The sequence below is a fragment of the Amblyraja radiata genome, chromosome 2 (genome assembly GCF_010909765.2).
Source record: "Amblyraja radiata isolate CabotCenter1 chromosome 2, sAmbRad1.1.pri, whole genome shotgun sequence".
Taxonomy (NCBI): domain Eukaryota; kingdom Metazoa; phylum Chordata; class Chondrichthyes; order Rajiformes; family Rajidae; genus Amblyraja; species Amblyraja radiata.
In genome coordinates, this window is record NC_045957.1 from 146,111,403 (window position 1) to 146,135,308 (window position 23,906).

The following is a 23,906-nucleotide window of genomic DNA, read 5'->3' on the forward strand; positions in this document are numbered from 1 at the left end:
TGATTTACGATAAGTGGGGAAAGATTGAAAAGGATCTGAGGGGCAAACATTTTCATACAGAGGGTTGTGGATATATGGTACGAGCTGCCAGAGGAAGCTGTGGAGGCAGGTACAATGTTTTAAAACTCAGATAGACATATTGGGTGCAATGGATGAGTTGAGCCCAAGGGCATTTTTCTGTGCAGTATAATTCTATAGCTAAGCAATGGCCTAGTGCATCTGTGTCCAAAGGCATTCTAGTATAATATTGCCCATTTAATCGCATAATCCAGCAAAATCAGCACTGAGGACGTGCACCATTGGAGACACAAAACACTTAGTAATAGAACACTTGGTACTAGAATCTGATTCTAGTTATTATGCTTTAGGAAGAGTAGGGCAACCCCAGAGAGAGTGTATCAGAGATTTCTAACATTGTTCCAGGGAGGTGAGATCTCAGATACAAGGCAATGCTGGAAAATGTGGATTCTTCTTGGTGAAGGAAGTTTACACGATCAAATTTAAGAAAGAACTGCAGATGCTAGTTTACACCGAAGATAGACACAAAATTCTTCAGTAACTCAGCAGGTCGGGCAGCATCTCGGGAGAAAAGAAATAGGTGATGTTTCGGGTCGAGACCATTCACCAAACTGGATGAAGGATCTCAACACGAAACATTGTGTATTCTTTTTCTCAAGAGATGCTGCCTGACCCGCTGAGTTACTCCAGCATTTTATATCTATCTTTTTTACAAGATCAATACGGGTTTATAGAGCACAAGCCACTTTCCATTATTGGATGTTTCAAGGATAAGTTTGCACAGATTTAAAGGGTGAAAGATCAGAGAGATGAGGAGGAAAAATACTTTCATGCACAGTGGTTATTGCAAGCGTGATGGAATCTGAAGCAACTGCGGGCTTTAGCAGTGTAGCCGTTTGATGGAAAGCATGTATACAGATGATAGGAAGAAATATGTGAATGGAACTAAAAAGATTACTCGCTGTGGAGACAGCAAGGACGTATATTGGGCTGCATAGCCACCTACTCATTGTAACATGATTTTACAATGCTGTGAAACTATTTCAAAGAGATAAATAATTTCCTTGGTATCTCGGCCAATATATTCTCCTTCTGTTTATCTGGATAAATCAACATTGCTATTTGTGGGATAAAAACAGAAAATACTGGAAACATTCAGCAGGTTAGCACCATTTTCAAAAGAGAAACAAAGTTAATATTTCAGGTCAATGACTTTGGTTCTGGACGCAGGGGCTTCAATGTGAAACATTCATTCTAGTTTTTTCCTGCCACAGATCTTGACTGCTGAGTGTTTCCATCATTTTCTGTTTTTTTGTTAATGTCAGATTTCCAGCATCTAAAGTTGTTTTTATTCTAACTTGCCGTTTTTGGGAACTTGCTTGCAAATTGCTTGTCGCATTTCTTTCAATAGAGTGGTGACTACTCGTTAGACATATTAAACTAGTTCTAAATCAGTCCTAAGGCAATTTAATATGCGACATAAATGTGAGATTTTCCATTGTTGTACCTTAATACTAATGAATGGTCTCTCATTTCAGAAAGTTTAGAGTGCCCTGTTTACCCTATGGACTTAGTGTTTGCATTGGACATGTCCCAGGAGGTGACGCCATCCATATTTAACAGAATGCGGAAGATAGTAAATGACTTTGTGCAGGATCTTAAAGTCACTGAAGGTGCCTGCCCAGAGGGAGCACGTGTGGCAGTTCTTTCCTACAGCTCCACACCAAAAATGCATATACGATTCACAGAATTTAGGAAGAAACAGGCTTTTCTGAAAGCGCTGGCGAAGCTAAATTATGAGCAGTCAGCCGACGACCGAAATATCGGACTAGCAATGAGGTTCGTTGCAAGAAATATCTTCAAGCGTGCACGTGGTGGCTTTCTTGTCAGAAAAGTAGCAGTATTTATTACCAATGGCCCATCTCAAGAGACAACATCAATCATGTCAGCAGCCCTGGAGTTCAAAGCCTTGGACATTACGCCGGTTGTCATTTCTTTCTCTAGGGTCCCTGAAATACAGCTTCCTTTCCAGGTAGGATATCTATGATATTTTACAAACAATGCATTTATTTATACACCTCGTCAAGTTACCATGCTTGCATTTGTAATACAAATTCCTCATGTTATTATTGAGCCCACCTGCCAGTGGAGACACTACATCACCATGTGGTGGAGGGGGATCTAATTGCAGGGTGACATTTACATGGGCAGTTTTCATTATGGATCTGGCTTTATACATTGTTTATTGCAAAAATAAGGTTACTTCCCCTTTCTTCAGCTAAAGTCCTCATATTCAGGGCAGTCACAGTGGCACAGTGGTAGAGTTGCTGCCTTACAGCAAATGGAAAGCCAGAGACCCGGGTTCCATCCCGACTACAGGTGCTGTCTGTATGGAGTTTGTCCGTTCTCCCTATGACTTGCGTGGGTTTTCTCCGAGATCTTTGGTTTCCTCCCACACCTCAAAGACGTACAGGTTTGTAGGTTAATTGGCTTGTTTAATTTGTTTGATAAAAATGTTCAAAATTCCAAGTTGCCGATATGCAGACTACTGCCCTGCTGACTACAAAATTCAGCAGGTTCAAAAGGTTATTCTCAACTTCCTGCATATGGTGCCGTATGGAATTGACTGGTATCTTGATATCTTGGATAGGTGACGTTTTGGGTCATGACCAAACTTGCTGTAGTAAGGGGAAAAGCTGGAAAAGAGGTGGAAGCTAGACAAATTCTGGCAAGTGATAGGTGGAAACAGGTGGCGGTGGGGGGCAGGGGGGGGGGGGGGGGGGGTGGGGGGCGGGTTGATTGTCAGATGGGTTGGACAAAGGCCGGAGATGAAAAGACAAAAAGTGAGATAAGGAAATAACGATAGAAGAGGCGTGAAATGTGAAGCCAGAAGAAAGAATACAGGAGAAAGGGAAAGGGAGCAATTGGTTTACATCCGGATGAGATACAGGGAAGAGAGTTGGAGAAGGTAATATAATGATTATCTGATCATTCTGATCGCTAACATGGAAAGGGTGCAAAGAAGATTTAAGGTGGAAAGGGTGCAAAGAAGATTTAAGGTGGAAAGGGTATAGAGAAAATTTACAAGGAGGTTGCCATCATTTGGGGGCTTGAGCTATAAGAAGTTAGACTGGCTATGATTTCTTGGGCCGTAAGAGGCTGAGAGCTGATCTTATAGAGGTGTACGAGATCATGAGATAGATCGATAGGGTGAATTGGAACCTGCCCAGAAGGAACATGTGTGGCAGTTCTTTCCTACAGCTCCGCACCAAAAATGCATAATGAACTGGATTTGATAAGAGAACTCAAGGTAAAGGAACCACTAGGAGGTAGCGACCACAACAAAGATATAGTGTGGAGACAGGCATTTCAGCCCAGTGAGTCCACACCGACCGAAGCCAATTATCCTACAAACCTGTACATCTTGGGAATGTGGCCGGAAACCGGAGCACCCAGAGAAAACCCACATGGTCACAGGGAGAACGTACAAACTCCGTACAGAGGGCTCCCGTAGTCAGGATTGAACAGGGGTCTCTGGCATTGTAAGACAGCAGCTCCACCTCTACACCACTGTGCCACCCTTCATATGTCTTCAGTAAATGTCCACATTTTGTCTTGGATATGAGATTTCTACAAGATTATTTGACCTATGGCAATGGCTCTAATCTAACTGGTTGAGCTTCAAGGGTGTAATCTCCTTTTTATATATTTGACGTGTTTAAAAATGTTTGTAATTTAAATTTGAATGTCCAGTCTTTTCTCCCATAAAAGGTCGATGATACAAAAACATTTCAAGTACTTTCTTTGTCAAGAGATCGGCAAGAAGCTAAGGAACAATTGCAGAGCATCCGATTATGTACTTTCTGTTTTGGTATGTTTTTAATTGTATTCAGTTTAATCATAATAGTAAATCAAAAGCTAACCTGCATGAATTTAAGTGTACCTGATCTGCAAGGATCCTTTGATTAGTTCATATCAAGATCTAAACATTAGACTTTCCTCTTCCCTCGCAGATATGTGTCGACCAAATGCCCAATGTGGACACGTCATCTCCCCACCTCCTATTTCAGTCGACATGGACATGGCTTTTGTCGTCGATGGGTCACGCAACATGAAAATGATGGACTTTGCAAGAATAAAGGGTTTCCTCAGCTCAATGCTGGACATGCTTATGATTTCAAGAAGTCCACGTACCCGTGATAATCGTGCCAGGGTAGCATTGGTACAATACTCACCAGCAGGTTATTTCCCTAGGGGTCGTCAGAATCCAGCCAATTTGGAGTTTGGGTTCATCAAATATAACAGCAAGAACCTGATGAAGAGATACATTGAGAATTCCTTTAATAAGTTAGATGGCCCTCCTGGGATTGGTCATGCTATTGAATGGACCATAAATAATGTTTTCATGAGCGATGCAGCAGCACGTCGTCATAAAGTGATCTTTGTTATACTTGCGGGAGAAACAAGTTCCTTTGATATGGAAAAGCTAAGAGCTGTGTCCCGACAAGCTAGGTGTGATGGTTTTGTGATCTTTGCATTCTCCCTTGCGAAGGAAACAATCAGAAACAACTTGGATGATCTTGTTAGTTTTCCTATTGACCAACACGCTATTCGCTTTGTCCAGCTGCTTGATTCTGAAATGACTTATGCCAAAGGGTTTGCCAGGGCCTTCCTGAATAGCCTCTCACGTAAGTTATGCTTGATTAAAACCTAAAAACGATATTAAGTTCTTAATGCATATGTATTCTTTACAGAGAGAAATTGTTGCTTCGACAGTAGCCAGGTACTTAATCGTGTATTTTTAATTATTTTTCCATATAATGGTGTTGCGGACTTCAGACCTTCTTTCCTTTAATACCACGATAGGCATCAATTGATAAAGGGGTTGAAGGGACCCATCGTTGCACTGACTTCCAGCTGCACCCTACCCCAGTTGACTGCTGCAAAGCACCGCAGATGCAGGATATTCAAAGCATAAAATGTTCATAGTCAAGAGACCAGACACGTTGGGTCACGGTCCTTCATCAAGACAAAAATGAATCTGCTAACATGCATAAAAGATAGAACAAGTTTTTGTTTCTCTCCAGTTGTGTTGCTTGACATGCTTAATGCTTCCACCATTTTCTGTTCAATCACATCATGAGTTCAAAGCCACCTCTAGATTCTTGTCCACATGCTCCAGGTTGACAATATGTTGCAGTACTGAGAAGTGCTCCACTCCCAGGGTGTTTTCTGTTTCATTAAACCACCCTTAGTCAGATGTAAACAATTTCCAACCTCGACCAACTCTAATCCATATCCCTCCATTTCCTGCATATTACTTCGCCTACCCAAAAATCTCTTAATTGCCATTGGCATATCAGTCCCAAACATCTCCCCTGACAGTGCATTCCAGGCCCTCCGAACCCACTAGGTAAGAAAAAACTTGCCCAGTACATCTCCTTTAAATGTTTCCTCTCTCACAAAGCTATGCCCCTGGTATTTGATGTTTTCATCCTGCGCAAAAGGTTCTGAGCAGAACTGCATGCAGTACTCTGGAGCGCAGAAGGTTAAGGGGGGACTTGATAGAGGTCTTTAAAATGATGAGAGGGATAGACAGAGTTGACATGGATAAGCTTTTCCCATTGAGAGTAGGGAAGATTCAAACAAGAGGACATGACTTCATAATTAAGGGACAGAAGTTTAGGGGTAACATGAGGGGGAACTTCTTTACTCAGAGAGTGGTAGCTGTGTGGAATGAGCTTCCAGTGGAAGTGGTGGAGGCAGGTTCGATTTTATCATTTAAAAATAAATTGGATAGGTATATGGATGGGAAGGGAATGGAGGGTTATGGTCTGAGTGCGGGTAGATGGGACTAGGGGAAAATAATTGTTCGGCACGGACTTGTAGGGCTGAGATGGCCTGTTTCCGTGCTGTAATTGTTATATGGTTATATGGTTATATGGTTATACTCCAAATGCGGCCCAAACAAAGTCATGACTTCCTGACTCTAATACTCAATAACCTATGAAAGCAAGCATACCAGGTACCCTCTTTATTTCTATCTACATACTAGACTAAGTGGGACTCGTTGGGTCCCAGCATGACACGGGAGGGCTGGTCACCCAACGCAATATTCCACCTCTCCACAAATTCCAATATTGCTGGCCAGTGGCGGGAGAAGGGGGGCTTTCTGTTGCGCTAGTATGGCTGTTGTGGGCCGAAGGTACTAGTTTCCAGAGGACTAGTATGGAGATTGTGGGCCGAATGAATTCTTGGGCTGGTAGCTCAGTCACTGAGGCCAGGCAGCTCAGTCACTGAGGCCTGACAGTACTGTCACTCGGACCGGGCAGGCTGGCAGCTGAGAAACTGCCAGAATTTCTGCCCAAAACAGGTGACAGACTGTGAGAGAGAAGGGGGAGAGGCTGGACTGAATGGATTATTGGGCTGGCAGTTCAGTCACTTACGGCTGGTGGGTTGGCAGTTCACTTACTCAAGGCTCGTGGGCTGGCAGTGCAGTCACTCACACCTGGTACGCTGCCAGTTCACTCAGTCACCCCTGCTCCCTTCATCTCCCCACTCTGCTCCTTGCCATTCCCCTCCCACCCACGCATTCAGTGCATCTCCCACAACCTCCCCCCATGCACTCTTAGTGGCTCTCCCACAGAGCAGCCATTCCTGCCTATTAGGTTCCCATTGTGATGAAGAACACACAGGCATCAAAAGTGCAAAAAGGATTTATTAAAGTTTAAAATGTGAATGACTTAAAATATAAGAACAATTTAAATGTTAAAGATGATAATTATTGAGTTTGTTCTTGTTGTGTCTCTTGTTGTGTTCTGCTGCTCACTGCCTCTTGATGACTATTTCCTGTTGATAAAAAGAGACAATTTTAATATAGAGAAATTCAGCGGTCAAATTTTAAGAAAGAAAATATGAGAATTTATCTCAGAAGTCATCATTCAACGAAGCATGCTTTTAATGACAACATTCTTGGTCGATGTTCCATCCGTCAGGAAAACTTTGACATTTCCCTTCATCTTTCCTCGGCTAAGTCAGATATAGTTGTCCATTCTGAAATACCAGTTTCGTCGAGGTAGATCAACATCTTCTGTATTGTTTGGCCTTGTGCTTTATGGATCGTCATAGCAAAACTTGATTTTTTTTTAAAGCCAATTAGGGCAAAAACACTTAGCAAGCCAACAAAAGACATTCGTTTTGCTGAAAGCGCTTAAAAAAAGCCAATTAGGGCAAAAACACTTAGCAAGTAAACAAAAGACATTAGTTTTGCTGAAAGCACTTTTTTTTTAAAGCCAATTAAGGCAAAAACACTTAGCAAGCCAACAAAAGACATTCGTTTTGCTGAAAGCACTTTAGAAAAAAGCCAATTAGGGCAAAAACATTTAGCAAGCCAACAAAACACATTCATTTTGCTGAAAGCACTTTAAAAAAAGCCAATTAGGGCAAAAACACTTAACAAGCCAACAAAAGACATTCGTTTTACTGAAAGCACTTTAAAAAAAGTCAATTAGGGCAAAAACACTTAGCAAGCCAACAAAAGACATTTATTTTGCTGAAAGCACTTTTTTTTAAAAACCAATGAGGGGAAAAAAACACTTAACAAGCCAACAAAAGACATTCGTTTTGCTGAAAGCACTTTAAAAAAGGCAATTAGGGCCAAAACACTTAGCAAGCCAACAAAAGACATTCGTTTTTTCTAAAAGCACTTTTAAAAAGCCAATTAGGGCAAAAACACTTAGCAAGCCAACAAAAGACATTTGCTGAAAACCACATCCTGGACTCACCGTGGAGTAGACAAGCGTTCAGTGTTATTCGCAGCTCAGAGAGCCGTGACCCCCTTGCTTCCTGGGTCTGGCAGAGACTGAGAGAGGCATGACACTTCAGGGTTTTATAGTTCCTCCCCCCTGTCGCAGCAGAGAGAACGGCGATTTAAAAAAAAACATTAATATCTCTCTAATTTTTCATCGATGGGAAAACTCCTCCGGTCCAGGCAGGCGGAGGGGGGCTCTGAGCGAGGTGGCCAAAAATGACGGCCGTAGGTGGTGGTGTTCTCTTGGAAATCGCAGCACAGCGAGCCACAAACGGTCAAGATCTTACTTTTAGTAATATAGAGATATTGCCACTTTCATGAAGTTATGGACTTGGACCCCTAGATCCTTCTATACATCAATGCCATTAAGGATCATGCCATCAATTGTACATTTCCCCCTTGCATTTAACCTCCCAAAGTGTAACACCTCACACATGCTCGCATTAAATTCCATTTTCATTTCTCCACCCACTTCTGCAGCTGATCTATATCTTGCAGTGTACTTGTAAGTAAGTAACTAATTTTTATTTATATAGCACTTTTAAATCAAATCACGTTGAAGCCAAAGTGCTTTACAGAGAAGAAATCAGATTACCATACATCCATATAAAATAAAATAAATTAAAAAGACACAACACATGATAGAATTTAACATGAAAGTCCCCCCACAGCAGAATCAATATTTTCCACTGTGATTGAATGCACTAAAAAGTCCAGTCCTCCTCCTCTTAGCTGGTTTATACCAAAGATAGACATAAATTGCTTGAGTAACTCAGTGTTCAAAAGGGAACTGCAGATGCTGGAATATCGAAGGTACACAAAATTGCTGGAGGAACTCAGCGGGTGCAGCAGCATCTATGGAGCGAAGGAAATAGGCGACGTTTCGGGCCGAAACCCTTCTTCAGACTGATGGGGGGTGGGGAAAGAAAGAAGGAAAAAGGGAGGAGGAGGCGCCCGAGGGCGGGCGGATGGGAGGGTGGGAGGAGACAGCTAGAGGGTGAAGGAAGGGGAGGGGACAGCACAGGCTAGCCAAATTGGGGGAATTCAATGTTGATGCCATAAGGGCGCAAGGACCCCAGACGGAATATGAGGTGCTGTTCCTCCAATTTCCGCTGTTGCTCACTCTGGCAATGGAGGAGACCCAGGACAGAGAGGTCAGATTGGGAATGGGAGGGGGAGTTGAAGTGCTGAGCCACCGGGAGGTCATGTAGGGCACAAGGGCAGAGTCCCTCTGGTCCTCACCTTTCACCCCACCAGCCGGCAAATACAACACATAATCCTCCGCCATTTCCGCCACCTCCAACGTGACCCCACCACTCGCCACATCTTCCCATCTCCCCCCATGTCTGCCTTCCGCAAAGACCGCTCCCTCCGCAACTCCCTCGTCAATTCTTCCCTTCCCTCCCGCACCACCCCCTCCCCGGGCACTTTCCGTTGCAACCGCAAGAAATGCAACACCTGTCCCTTCACCTCCCCCCTCGACTCCATTCAAGGTCCCAAGCAGTCGTTCCAGGTGCGACAAAGGTTCACCTGTATCTCCTCCAACCTCATCTACTGCATCCGCTGCTCTAGATGTCAGCTAATTTACATCGGTGAGACCAAGCGTAGGTTGGGCGACCGTTTCGCCGAACACCTCCGCTCAGTCCGCCTTAACCTACATGACCTCCCGGTGGCTCAGCACTTCAACTCCCCCTCCCATTCCCAATCCGACCTCTCTGTCCTGGGTCTCCTCCATTGCCAGAGTGAGCAACAGCGGAAATTGGAGGAACAGCACCTCATATTCCGTCTGGGGTCCTTGCGCCCTTATGGCATCAACATTGAATTCCCCCAATTTGGCTAGCCTGTGCTGTCCCCTCCCCTTCCTTCACCCTCTAGCTGTCTCCTCCCACCCTCCCATCCGCCCGGCCTCGGGCGCCTCCTCCTCCCTTTTTCCTTCTTTCTTTCCCCACCCCCCATCAGTCTGAAGAAGGGTTTCGGCCCGAAACGTCGCCTATTTCCTTCGCTCCATAGATGCTGCTGCACCCGCTGAGTTCCTCCAGCAATTTTGTGTACCTTTGAGTAACTCAGTGGTCAGGTTGCATCTCTGGAGAAAATGGATAGGTGGCATTTAGGGTTTGAGTCTGAAGAAACGTCCCGACCCGAACCGTCTCCTATCCATTTACCCCAACAATGCTGAGTTATTCCAGCATATTGTGTCTGTCTTGCATATTGGTATTCTCCACACTGATCTCCCTGTCCTCCATATACTTCTCCTTGGTGAAATCAGATGCATAGTACTAATTCTACCTCGCCTACAGCCCCAGACTCCAAGCACAAATTCCCTCCTTTATCCTTGAGCAGTCTCACCTTCTCCCTGATTATCTTTTTGTTTGTAATGTAGGTATCGAATCTGACTTGCCAAAGTCATTTTGTGGCCCGTTTCACCCTTCTAATCACCTGTTAGATCATGTCAGATTATTTCTCGGTTTATTAGCACCCTTTGGAAAATTCTCCTGGGTATTTCAGTGTACTATTTCAGTCATTCATGCACTAAATGACATTGCTCCACCTCCTCCTCTACCAGCAACATTTGGAGTAACCGGGTTAAGACTTCCAAATCCCCACGTGCAAAGTCCAGGACTGAGACAACAATTAGAGGGGGTGTATTCTTACACTGATATCCTCCGAACAGCATCTGCCAGCCTTGCTTATCAATGGCCAGAGTATTGTCAGATATTTCCATGGAACTCCCTCACTTGTCACAGTTCTGTTTTAAGGCTTTTGTAAGTGGTCTGCAGCACCTAATAGCTGCTCTGTCAGCCCACAGTGACTTGGATCATTCATGGTGCAAGAACTGTTCAAGTACCCAGGAAAATTGGAAAGTTCCATTCCCCCGCCCCAATGTTTCACTCGCTCCCCAATATTACTCAGTTGTGCACTAGCCACCGCTCAGAATGGTCCTTCGAGTGTGTAGGAAGGAACAACGGATGCCGGTTTACACCAAAGACAGACACAAAATCCTGAAGTAACTCAGTGGGTTCGGCAACATTTCTGGAGAAAAGGAACAGGTGACATTTTGGGTCGAGGCCCTTATTCAGACTGAGAGTCAGGGGAGAGGGAAATGCGAGATATGAAGAGATACAAAGGACAAATGAACAAAAGGTGTGCAAAACGTCAAATCAAAGCCAGCACCAATGTTCAAGGAATGGTGGAGCCCACAATAGTTCATTGTTGGCTATGGAGAAGGTGATAACAAGCAAATACAAACAGTGAAACTAAGCAGGATGGCAGGGAAACTAGTAGGCAGACGAGGGTGGGCCTCCTCCACTGTCAAACTGAGGCCAAATGCAAATTGGAGGAACAGCACCTCATATTTTGCTTGGGCAGCTTGCAACCCAGCGGTATGAATATTGATTTCTCTAACTTTAACGGTTGCATTCTCCCTCTCTCTGTCCCACTCCCACCCTAGTTGTCCTCCTTGTTTCTCTGTCTTCCTGCTTAATTTCACTGTTTGTGTCTACTTGGTATCACCTTCTCCATCACCAACAATGAACCATTGTGGGCACCACCTTTCCTTGATCATTGTTGCTGGCTTTTCATTCGTTTGTTCTTTATACCTTTTCATATCTCTAGTTCCCCTCTTCCCAGACTCTCAGTCTGAAGAAGGGTCTGGACCTGAAACGTCCTCTCTTCATTTTCTCCAGAGATGGTCTTTCAAGTGTTGGCTCACTTCCCGTCCCCACAATAAGTTGGCCAATGATGCTGCAGCTTGGAGTTGTGCATGCATCTCCCCACTGACAATGCACAGGTCCGATTTTGAAGGCTGAATACGAGCATTAATTGCCATATGAATACTTTTCACAATTTTTAGCCAATTCTGGAATTTATTTTTAAGGAAATTGGAGTTGGTGTTAGCACAGTGCACCGTAAGTGTTTAAAGTAACAAAAGTACAGAATGCCCTCTTTCCAGACACAAATAAATGAGTGTAATTATGGTAATTATGGTAAATATAAAGCAAATTCCAGACATGTGTAGAAGGTGTGGACTGGCCACATCCTGAGCTGCTCTGTTCAAATTGTAAGATTAAGATCTCTTGTTTTGGATTTTGTGACCCTTTATATCTATTGCCTCTTACTGAAATCAGTGGTCAGTGTGTGATTAATGGTTGACATGGACTTGGTGGGCCGCAGGGTCTGTTTCCATGATGTATTTCTAAATTATACCACATCTTTAATCACCTTAAAACGTTGCAACTAAATCCATGATGAATCTATGGTCAATTAATTCATGTTTCTATTGATACATACTGTATTACACTGCATCAGTGTCAAATGTGTCAATAATCTAATGATTTGGAATAAATCACCTTGGTTCACCTATAGATAACACACAATGCTGGAACGACTCTGCAGGACAGGCAGCATCAGACTGAAGAAAGGTCTGAACCCAAAACGTCACCTATTCCTTCTCTTCAGAGATGCTGCCTATCCCGCTGAGTTTCTCAAGCATTTTGTGTTGATCTTCGGTGTAAACCACCATTGCAATTCCTTCCTACACATTGGTTGAACTATGTTTCCGTGTAGTAATTTTCAGAGGCCCCATTCGAGGGGTGAGAAAAAAACATTGTTTTATGATATGGGATTTTACATTTTCATATTTTTATAATTACTTTTTCATAGTATGAAGAAAATAGATCATTGGAAGGCCATTCCCACTATTTGCCCCTTACCATGGTAGTTTATTCACCTGCCTGTCACTGCTTCAGTTATCGGTCTATTTCTACAATCTTTAACTGCAAATGGGCTGACACCTGAAAGAAAGTACAGTGAGTTGGGATTGGGGCCAAATCTGATAGTTTCATAAATAATCTCAAGAACAAGTCAATTAATTTTAATCAGCTCATGAAATCATTACTGGTTACTTCAGTTTTTATTGACTCAAAATTAAATATTGGGAATTTTGATATGCTTACTATTTCTTTCTGCTTTTAATTAAATTTGCCTTTTGCAGTGAAAATCAACGAATATCCACATCCAGACTTACAGGAGGAATGTGAAAGTGAAATGGACTTGTATGAAAGCGAGTATGTTTTCAAAAGCATTGCATTTTTAGATTAATGCTTATGTTTTTAATATATATTCATTGCCTTTTTATTGATTTTATACTGGTTTAATTTATTCTTTACAGAACTGAAGTGGAAGAAACAGAAGAAACTTATGAGGAAGAATTTGAAAACTATGAACTGATATCAGAAGGTGAAAGAGAAGCAAAAGCACGTTATGGTAGGTGAAATGGGACCCTCTGTAGTCACTTTTCCCCCCAAGTCTATATGACACAATATATGCACAGTTTATAGAAACACTAATAGAGTTGAAAGCAAAATATTGGTAGAGCAAATGTTACATTTACAGCAAAGTGTGTTGCTGTCTGCCCATGGAAACATGTCCCATCTACATTAGTCACACCTGCCTGTGTTTCGCCCATGTTCTTCAAACCTCTCCTATTCACATCCCTGGCCAGATGGTTTTTTAAACGTCGTAATAGCATTGGCCTCAACTTGAAAAATGTCATCACAAAAGAACAAACTGCTGGAGGAAGTTGGCGAGATGAACAGCATCGGTGGGGGATAGGAATTGTGAACACACTGGGCCAACACCCTGTAACAGGACTGAAAGTAGTGAGGGTAGATAGCCAATGTGAGGGGAAAGGGGGAGGTGGTGAAACAAGAGCCAGTGGGTGATGGGTGAGCCCAAAGGGCCTGTCCCACGAGCATGCGACCTACATGCGGGAAGCGCGATCAAACCGGAAGCGGGGGCCGCGCTGAGGTCGAGTGATCCCCGTTACAGGACCGGTCCCACCAGCATGCGCCTGTATGCGGCGAGCGCGACCAAACCGGTAGCGGAGGTCGAATGAGTGACGTGAAGTTCAAGCGAATCCGCGGGAAGTTCGCGCGTGACGTATGGCGTCAAGGCGCCGTGTACTGCATCAAGACGCTGCGTTTGCCCGTTGAGGCGGTGAGTGCGGCGTCGAGGCGGCTGCGGGCCGGCAGGCCGTTGCCGCACGGAGTTTTTGAACACGGTCAGTTTTTCGGAGCCCTGCACGATGTCGGGACCAGCTCCGCACAACTCCATACGGCTCCGGCGATCGAAGTGGGACCGGCCCCGCCAGGTCGTACGGCTCAAGCGACCACGTTAGGTCGCGCTTGCCGCATGGAGTTGCATGCTCGTGGGACAGGCCCTTTAGAGTGGTGAAGTATGACAGGCAAGCGGAGCCAGGTGGGGGAGTGCCCTCCATAATGTTTGGGACAAAGACCCATCATTTATTTATTTGCCTCTGTATTCCACAATTTGAGATTTGTAATAGAAAAAATCACATGTGGTTAAAGTGCACTTGTCAGATGTTATTGAAGAGTATTTTTATATATTTTGATTTCACCATGTAGAAATTACAGTTGTGTTTGTTTATACATAGTCCCCCCATTTCAGGGCACCACAATGTTTGGGACACATGGCTTCACAGGCATTTGTAATTGCTCAGGTGTGTTTAAATGCCTCCTTAATGCAGGTATAAGAGAGCTCTCAGCACCTAGTTTTTCCTCCGGTCTTTTCATCACCTTTGGAAACTTTTATTACTGTTTATCAACATGAGGACCAAAGTTGGGCCAATGAAAGTCAAAGAAGCCATTATGAGACTGAGAAACAAGAATAAAACTGTTAGAGACATCAGCCAAGCCTTAGGCTTACCAAAATCAACTGTTTGGAACATCATTATGAAGAAAGAGAGCACTGTGTGCTTACTGATCACAAAGGGACTGGCAGGCCAAGGAAAACCTCCACAGCAGATAGAAACATAGAAACATAGAACATAGGTGCAGGAGGAGGCTATTCAGCCCTTCGAGCCAGCACCGCCATTCATTGTGATCATGGCTGATCGGCCCCAATCAATAACCCGTGCCTGCCTTCTCCCCATGTCCCTTGATTCCACTAGCCCCTAGAGCTCTATCTAACTCTCTCTTAAATCCATCCAGTGATTTGGCCTCCACTGCCCTCTGTGGCAGGGAATTCTACAAATTCACAACTCTCTGGGTGAAAAATATTTTTTCTCACCTCAGTCTTAAATGGCCTCCCCCTTATTCTAAGACTGTGGCCCCTGGTTCTGGACTCGCCCAACATTCGGAATATTTTCCTGCATCTAGCTTGTCCAGTTCTTTTATCTATATTACTAAAAGTCTGATCTTGACCGCGTTTTGCCCACTGTGGTGTGATTTCCGAGAGAACGCCACCATCTACGGTCATCATTTTTGGCCACCTCGCTCAGAGCCCACGTCCGCCTTCCGGGATCAGAGGATGTTTCCCATCGATGAAAAAACAGAGAGATATTAATGTTTTAAAATAATTTGCCATTGCTGGAGGGACTATAAAACCAGGAAGTGGTGTGCCTCACTCAGTCACTGAATGATGGAGGAGGCCAGAGGGTCACGTCTCTCTGAGCTCTGAATAACACTGAACACATGTCTACTCAACTGTGAGTCCCCTTAATGTGGTTTGAAAATGAAAATATTGTTAGTTTGAAGTAAAAAGGCACTGCCTGAAAATGGTGGTTTGGGTGCTTTGGCTTGAAGTTGAAAGGCATTACTTACTGCAAATAGTGGTTTGGGTGCTTTGGCTTGAAGTTGAAAGGCACTACACTGCAAATGGTGGTTTGGGTGCTTTGGCTTGAAGTTGAAAGGCACTACTGCAAATGCACTTACTTCCTGTTTGCACTGTATATTGATTTTAGATGAAACACTACCACTTACGGTTGTGATTTTTGGCCATCTTACCCTGTCCCCCTCTGCTCAGCAAGTGCAGAGAATTCTTCCCATCAATGAAAAATAAAAGTGTTTAAAAAATGTTGAGAATTTCTCTCCTGTCAATCACGCCATGAAGGCCACACCTTTTTCGGTGGGAGGGGGAGGGGTTATAAAACCCAGAAGTGTGGGTGTGGCTCAGTCTCTGCATGAGGGAGAGGTCACGACTCTGTCTGAGCTGTGAATCAACTGAACAGACTGACTGTCTACTGAACTGTGAGTTTGCTGTTTTGTGGTTTTATGGTGGTTTCACCCTGCATGAAATGGTATGAAGCTGCATTTGAATTTGGTGGTCTTGCAGCCTGCTGAAATGGAATGAAACTGCACTTGAATTTGGTGGCCTTGCACCGTGCTTGAAATGGAATGAAATTGCACTTGAATTTGGCGGCCTTGCACCCTGCTGAAAGTGGTATGAAACTGCACTGAATTTGGTGGCCTTGCACCCTGCTTGAAGTGGTATGAAACTGCACTGAATTTGGTGGCCTTGCACCCTGCTGAAAGTGGTATGAAACTGCACTTGAATTTGGTGGCCTTGGATCCAGCTTGAAGTGGTATGAAACCGCACTTGAATTTGGTGGCCTTGCACCCTGCTTGAAATGGTATGAAACTGCACTTGAATTCGGTGACCTTGCACCCTGCTTGAAGTGGTTGGAAACGGCACTTGATTTCGGTGGCCTTGCACCCTGCTCGACGTGGTAAGAAACTGCAATTGAATTTGGTGGCCTTGCACCCTGCTTGGAATAGAAATTCAAGGAATAGACGAGCCAACTGCCAGCCCACCAGCGGTGAGTGAGCAGCCAGCAGATCAGGCTTGAGGGACGGAGCTGCCACCCCAAGAACCCATACCTGCGCTCCAGAAAGCCCTCCCACTGGCCACCAATATTGGAATTTGTGGAGAGGTGGAATATTGCATCGGGGGACCAGCCCTCCTGTGTAAACATGGGACCCAACAGGTCCCACTTAGTCTAGTAATTTTATATGTTTCTAAAAGATCTCCCCTCATCCTTCTAAACTCCAATTGACAAGCCTAGTCTTATCAATCTTTCCTCATGACAGTCCCGCCATCCCAGGGATCAATCTCGTGAACCTACTCTGCACTGCCTCAATCATAAGGATGTCCTTCCTCAAATTAGGAGACCAAAACTGTAGACAGTACTCCAGATGTGGTCTTTCCAGAGCCCTTTACAACTGCAGAAGAACCTCTTTACTCCTACACTGAAATCCTCGTTATGAAGGCCAACATTCCATTAGCTTTCTTCACTGCCTGCTGTACCTGCACGCCAACCTTCAGTGACTGGTGTACAAGGACAGAAGAATTCTCCCTATAATAAAGAAAAATCCCCAAACACCTGTCCGACAGATCAGAAACACTCTTCACGAGTCAGGTGTGGATTTGTCAATGACCACTGTCCGCAGAAGACTTCATGAACAGACTACACTGCAAGATGCAAACCACTGGTTAGCCGCAAAAATCGGATGGCCAGATTACAGTTTGCCAAGAAATACTTAAAAGAGCGACCACTGTTATGGAAAAAGGTCTTGTGGACAGATGAGACAAAGATGAACTTGTATCATAGTGATGGCAAGAGCAAAGTATGGAGGAGAGAAGGAACTGCCCAATATCCAAAGCATACCACCTCATCTGAGGCCTAGCTGGTGGAGTTTGGTGGTGAGCTTGGTGGGGATGACTGTATTGAATGCAGAGCTATAGTCAATGAAGAGCATCCTCACGTAAAAACCAAACTGCTGTAGAAACACAGGTGAACAGGCAATATTTGTGGAAGGAAATGGGCAATACTGCAAATTTCAGCATTTGCAGTCTCTTGTAGAAACATAGAAACATAGATTCAAATTGACAGGAAACTGAAAGTTCAGTGTTCTTGTAGACCAAGTAAAAGGTTCAGCAAGTTATAGCAACATAGTAAATAGGTGCAGGAGTAGGCCATTCGGCCCTTCGAGCCTGCACCGCCATTCAATATGATCATGGCTGATCATCCAACTTAGTATCCTGTACCTGCCTTCTCTCCATACCCCCGATCCCTTTAGCCACAAGGGGCACATCTAACTCCCTCTTAAATATAGCCAATGAACTGGCCTCAACTACATTCTGTGGCAGAGAATTCCACAGATGCACCACTCTCTGTGTGAAAAATGTTTTTCTCACATCGGTCCCAAAAGATTTCCCCTTTATCCTTAAGCTGTGACCCCTTGTTCTGGACTTCCCCAACATCGGGAACAATCTTCCTGCATCTAGCCTGTCCAACCCCTTAAGAATTTTGTAAGTTTCTATAAGATCCCCCCTCAATCTTCGATTTTCTAGTGAGTACAAGCCGAGTCTATCCAGTCTTTATTCATATGAATGTTCTGACATCCCAGGAATCAGTCTGGTGAACCTTCTCTGTACTCCCTCTTTGGCAAGAATGTCCTTCCTCAGATTAGGAGACCAAAACTGTATGCAATACTCAAGGTGTGGTCTCACCACTAACCTGTACAACTGCAGTAGAACCTCCCTGCTCCTATACTCAAATCCTTTTGCTATGAATGCTAACATAACATTCGCATTCTTCACTGCCTGCTGCACCTGAATGCCTACTTTCAATGACTGGTGTACCATGACATCCAGGTCTCGTTGCATCTCCCCTTTTCCTAATCGGCCACCATTCAGGTAATAGTCTACTATCCTGTTTTTGCCACCAAAGTGGATAACCTCACATTTATCCACATTATACTGCATCTGCCATGCATTTGCCCACTCACCCAGCCTATCCAAGTCACCTTGCAGCCTCCTAGCATCCTCCTCACAGCTAACACTGCCCCCCAGCTTAGTGTCATCCGTAAACTTGGAGATGTTGCATTCAATTCCCTCGTCCAAATCATTAATATATATTGTAAATAGCTGGGGTCCCAGCACTGAGCGTTGCGGTACCCCACTAGACACTGCCTGCCATTCTGAAAAGGACCCGTTAACTCCTACACTTTGCTTCCTGTCTACCAACCAGTTCTCTATCCACATCAATACTGAACCCCCAATACCGTGTGCTTTAAGTTTGTATACTAATCTCTTATGTGGGACCTTGTCGAAAGCCTTCTGAAAGTCCAGATATAACACATCCACTGGTTCTCCCTTATCCACTCTACTAGTTACATCCTCAAAAAATTCTATAAGATTCGTCAGACATGATTTACCTTTCATAAATCCATGCTGACTTTGTCCAATGATTTCACCACTTTCCAAATGTGCTGCTATCCCATCTTTAATAACTGACTCTAGCAGTTTCCCCACTACCGATGTTAGACTAACTGGTCTGTAATTCCCCGTTTTCTATCTCCCTCCCTTTTGAAAAAGTGGGGTTACATTAGCTACCCTCCAATCCTCAGGAACTACTGCAGAATTTAAAGAGTTTTGAAAAATTATCACTAATGCATCCACTATTTCTGGGGCTACTTCCTTATGTACTCTGGGATGCAGCCTATTGGGCCCTGGGGATTTATCGGCCTTTAATCCATTCAATTTACCTAACACCATTTGCCGGCTAACCTGGATTTCACTCAGTTCCTCCATTTGACCCCTGGTCCCCTGCTATTTCTGGCAGATTAATTAAGTCTTCCTTTGTGAAGACAGAACCAAAGTAGTTATTCAATTGGTCTGCAATGTCCTTGTTCCCCATGATCAATTCACCTGTTTTTCTGACTGCAAGGGACCTACATTTGTTTTAACTAATCTTTTTCTCTTCACATATCTATAAAAACTTTTGCAGTCAGTTTTTATGTTCCCTGCCAATTTTCTTTCATAATCTATTTTCCCTTTACTAATTAAGCCCTTTGTCCTCCTCTGCTGGACTCTGAATTTCTCCCAGTCCTCTGATAGGCTGCTTTTTCTGGCTAATTTGTATGCTTCATCTTTTGTTTTGATACTATCCTTGATTTCCCTTGTTATCCACGGATGCACTACCTTCCCTGATTTATTCTTTTACCAAACTGGGATGAACAATTGTTGTAGTTCATCCATGCAGCCTTTAAATTCCTTCCATTGCATATCCACCGTCAACCCTTTAAGAATCAATTGCCACTCTATCTTGGCCAATTCACATCTTATACCCTTGTTGGTTTAGAAAATATCCTGCATACATTCCATGAAATCCTCTTCCTCAGCACCCCTGCCAATTTGATTCACCCAATCTATATGTAGATTGAAGTCATCCATTATAACTGTTTTACCTTTGTTGCACGCATTTCTAATTTCCTGTTTGATGCCATCCCCAACTCCACTACTACTGTTAGGTGGCCTGTAGACAACTCCCACTAGCGTTTTCTGCCCCTTGGTGTTTCTCAGCTCTACCCATATCGATTCCACATCCTCCAAGCTAATATCCTTCCTTTCTATTGCGTTAATCACCTCTCTAACCAGCAACGCTACCCCACCTCCTTTTCCTTTCTGTCTATCCCTCCTGAATATTGAATATCCCTGGACGTTCAGCTCCCAGCCTTGGTCACCCTGGAACCATGTCTCCATGATCCCAACTATATCATAGTCATCAATAGCTATCTGCACATTCAACCTATCCACCTTATTACGAATACTCCTTGCATTGAGACACAAAGCCTTCAGGCTTATACAATAATGTTGAAAAATGGCCCTGGATTTGTCTGTTTCCTTTTTTCCACAGATGCTGCTGACCCACTGAGTTCCTCAGGCAGTTTGTTTATGCTCCATTTGCTTTCCCAGTTCCTGCAGTTGATTGACTATTCAAGTACATTATCAAGGGACTTGTCATTAGAACAGGTGGAATGCTTGCCAAAGTAACCAATTTCTATGTTTCTATGTTTCTATGTTTAACCAGTCAATGTTAGATAGACATGGTACATTCCAAATCTATCGATCTTCTCGTGGTACAATGGTTAACTTATTACTCTCCACTAACCTCTCTGATAATAAAACATTTTTTATTTGCAATCCACTTGAAGATGAGGAAGAATTTGAAGAATACGCAGGAAAAAAAGAAGCTGAGGAACAAATACACACACATCACGGTAAGCCCAATGATATGTTTATGGGCACTTTTTTTAAACGTAAGCTATTTGAAAACTCTCACTTCTTCATATTTTAACTGCTTTGGTTAAAAAAAGATTTTTACTCTTCTTTCTGTCTTTATTCTCTCTTAATCCCATTTTTTTAAATGTCCCTTCTTCATTTTACTTAGTGTGCATGATTTAGCATTGACTTAAATATTCCAATGTACACTTGGTCCACGCTAAGAAATGTTTGATCACATTCACACACGTGCAGGCTGGTGTAATTTCTAATTGCCCTGTGTTCCAATGGAAATAGTCCACAAAGAACCATTAAGTAAGAGCAGGTATAATGAACAGTTGACACAATTTAGTGCATTACTCAACCAATTCGGAAATATACGCATTTAGCCTGGCACAACAAATTCTGTTATTTCTTTGTTCATTCCAGATATTTGCTTCCTCGAATGGGATATGGGAGACTGTGAGGATTATGCCTTAAAGTGGCACTTTGATGAAGATGTTCAGGCTTGCAATCAGTTCTGGTATGGTGGATGTGGAGGAAATGCGAATCGATTCAATACCCGTGAAGAGTGTGAAGACTACTGTGTCAAATCACAGTAGAAAATGTTTAATCAGTTATGGGCAACAAAATGACTGCTTTAAAATCTGTAAACTCCAGAGCACAATGGTCTTACCCTGTGAATTAGTCAGAAGATATCAAATTTGGTTTAGTTTAATGATACAGTGCAGAAACAGGTCCTTCGGCCCAGCGAGTCCATGCCGACCATCGATCACCAATACATTGATTCTATGTTATCCCACTTTCAAATCCTACACACCAGGGGCAATTTACAGAAGCCAATTCACCTGCACGTCATTGGAATGTGGGAGGAATCCGGTGTACCCAAAGAAAACCCACGCGGTCACAGGGAGAATGTAAAGACAGCATTCGAGGTCAGGATCGATCCTGGGTCTCTGGCTTGTAACAGCACATGGAGGATCACCATGAGTAACTAGGATGGCTTTATTTAGTTAACAAATGTCATAAAACATGGTCCAGTACGGCTCTGCAATGGGCATTTCGGCCGACAATGTTTGTGCTGAACATGATGCTAAGTTAAACTGATTTCATCTGCCTGTACATTGAATGAATTGAATGAATACGTTTATTGTCATTGCACAATACTGTGCAACAAAATTCCATTTCATCTCCTCCGGTTAAAAAAATACAAACACGACAACCATTAACACATATGTACACTTATTAGTAAAAAATAAATAGGTATTTTAAAAGAATTTAAAAGAATTTAAAAGAATTTGGCGGCATTTCTTGGAATTACATTTTGTTTCCCCAGCATTCTCTGTTGGAATTTAGCTCTTTTATCGCACATGGGTAGAAACTATTTTTTAGTCTACCGGTGCGAGCCTTCAGAGTCCTGAATCGCCTTCCAGAGGGTAGCAGGGTGGGATGTGTCCTGCTTGATATTTGTGGCCCGGCGCAAGCATCGGGCCCTATATATGTCATCCAAGGAGGGCAGTTGGGCGTTTGTAATGTTCTGCGCAGTTTTTATAATTCCCTGCAATGCCCTCCTCTCAGCCACAGTACAGCTAGCAAACCACACCAGGATTCCATAGGAGAGGATACTCTCCACGGCGCATCGGTAGAAGGACAACAGCAGCGGCTGTGAGACGTTTGCTCTCCGCAGAGACCTCAGGAAATACAGCCGCTGATGTGACTTCTTCACGAGAATGACGGTGTTCATTTGCCATTTGAGGTCCTGGGAGATGTTTATCCCCAGGAACTTAAAGCCAGTGACTCTCTCCACCATGTCTCCTTTGATGTATAAGGGAGCAGGTTCCTCTCTCCTCTTCCTCCTGAAGTCAACGACCAGCTCTTTTGTCTTTGATGGATTGAGTACCAGGTTGTTTTTTGTACACCAGACAGTCAGTTTTTGGACTTCATATCTAGGCAGACTCGTCGTTGTTGTTTATCAGTCCCACCACAATCGTGTCGTCCGCAAACTTAATGATCCTGTTTGTACTGTGTGTTGGTATACAGTCATAAGTGTATATTGTATACAAGATGGGACTCGGCACACAACCTTGTGGCGCTCCTGTGCTGAGCGTCAGGACTGGGGAGTAATTGGACCCCATCCTGACAGTCTGTGGGCGATCTGTTAGAAAGTCCTTAATCCATCCGCATGTATTTGCATTAACACCCAGATCAGACAGTTTGTCCACCATTCTGCTGGGGATGATTGGATTAAATGCAGAACTAAAATCTACAAATAACATCCTCACATATGAGCCAGGACGCTCCAGATGTGTCAGTGCAGAATGTAGAGCTGTGTTGATGGCATCTTCCGTTGACCTATTGGCTCTATACGCAAATTGATGCTGATCCAGGGTACATGATCCACATCCCTCTATTCCTTGCACTTTCATGTGCCAATCTAAAAACCTCTTACACACTACTCATGTATCTGCCTCCACCATCACCCCAGGCAATGAATCTCAGGTCTCCACCACTCTCTGCATAAGAAAATCCTGCCCCAGACATCTCCATTAAACTTTCCCCCTCTCACCTTACAGCAATGCTGCTAAGTGTCAATGCCACAAAATGGTTAATGACAACAGCAACACACTCCCCAATGCAAAGGCCATCCTTGATCATCCACGGTTCCTTTACCTTGCCATCCTTATCCCTCTTCCTTACTGGAACATGCTGATCTTGGACTTTGGTCAGCTGGCCTTTAAATAACATCCATATGTCAGCTGTGGACTTACCCAATAACAACTGCTCCCAACCTTCCCTCCCTAGCTCCTGCCTAATGACATTATAATTTGCTTTTCCCAATTCAGTACCCATCCAGATTTATTCCTATTCAAAACAATCTTAAAATGTATGCTGTGATCAGAATCTCCAAAATGTTCTTGCACCATAACACCGATCATCTGGCTAGACTTGCTTCCCAATGTAAGGTTCAGTACGGTCCCTCTTTGAGTCGGACTGTACCCATACTGTTTAAGAAAACCTTCTTGGATACATCTGACACATTCTGCCCCGTCTAGTCCCTTTGCACTGCGTAAGTCCAAGTCAATATTGCGGAAGTTAAAGTCACCCACTACAACAACCCTGTGGTTCTTGCATGCTTCCATAATCTGTTCTGTAAACTGTAATATGTTGATGTAGTATCATTTAGCGTATTATTGTCTTTCTGTATTCACAGCCATTG

The 23,906-nt window shown here is 43.6% G+C and overlaps 1 protein-coding gene across 1 annotated transcript in view; it reads left to right on the forward strand.

Moving 5' to 3' along the window:
* The window catches only part of LOC116985519 (collagen alpha-6(VI) chain-like), a 211,272-nt gene extending 189,823 nt beyond the window's left edge, over positions 1-21,449 (forward strand). The window contains exons 34-41 of the mRNA XM_033040294.1: positions 1,557-2,050; positions 3,790-3,889; positions 4,032-4,706; positions 12,819-12,891; positions 12,996-13,090; positions 16,402-16,442; positions 20,499-20,688; positions 21,119-21,449. Of these exons, the coding sequence (XP_032896185.1) occupies positions 1,557-2,050; positions 3,790-3,889; positions 4,032-4,706; positions 12,819-12,891; positions 12,996-13,090; positions 16,402-16,442; positions 20,499-20,688; positions 21,119-21,291 (1,841 nt within the window). The 3' untranslated portion in view covers positions 21,292-21,449. The remainder of the gene's footprint in view (positions 1-1,556; positions 2,051-3,789; positions 3,890-4,031; positions 4,707-12,818; positions 12,892-12,995; positions 13,091-16,401; positions 16,443-20,498; positions 20,689-21,118) is intronic.
* The last annotated feature ends 2,457 nt before the right edge of the window (positions 21,450-23,906 follow it).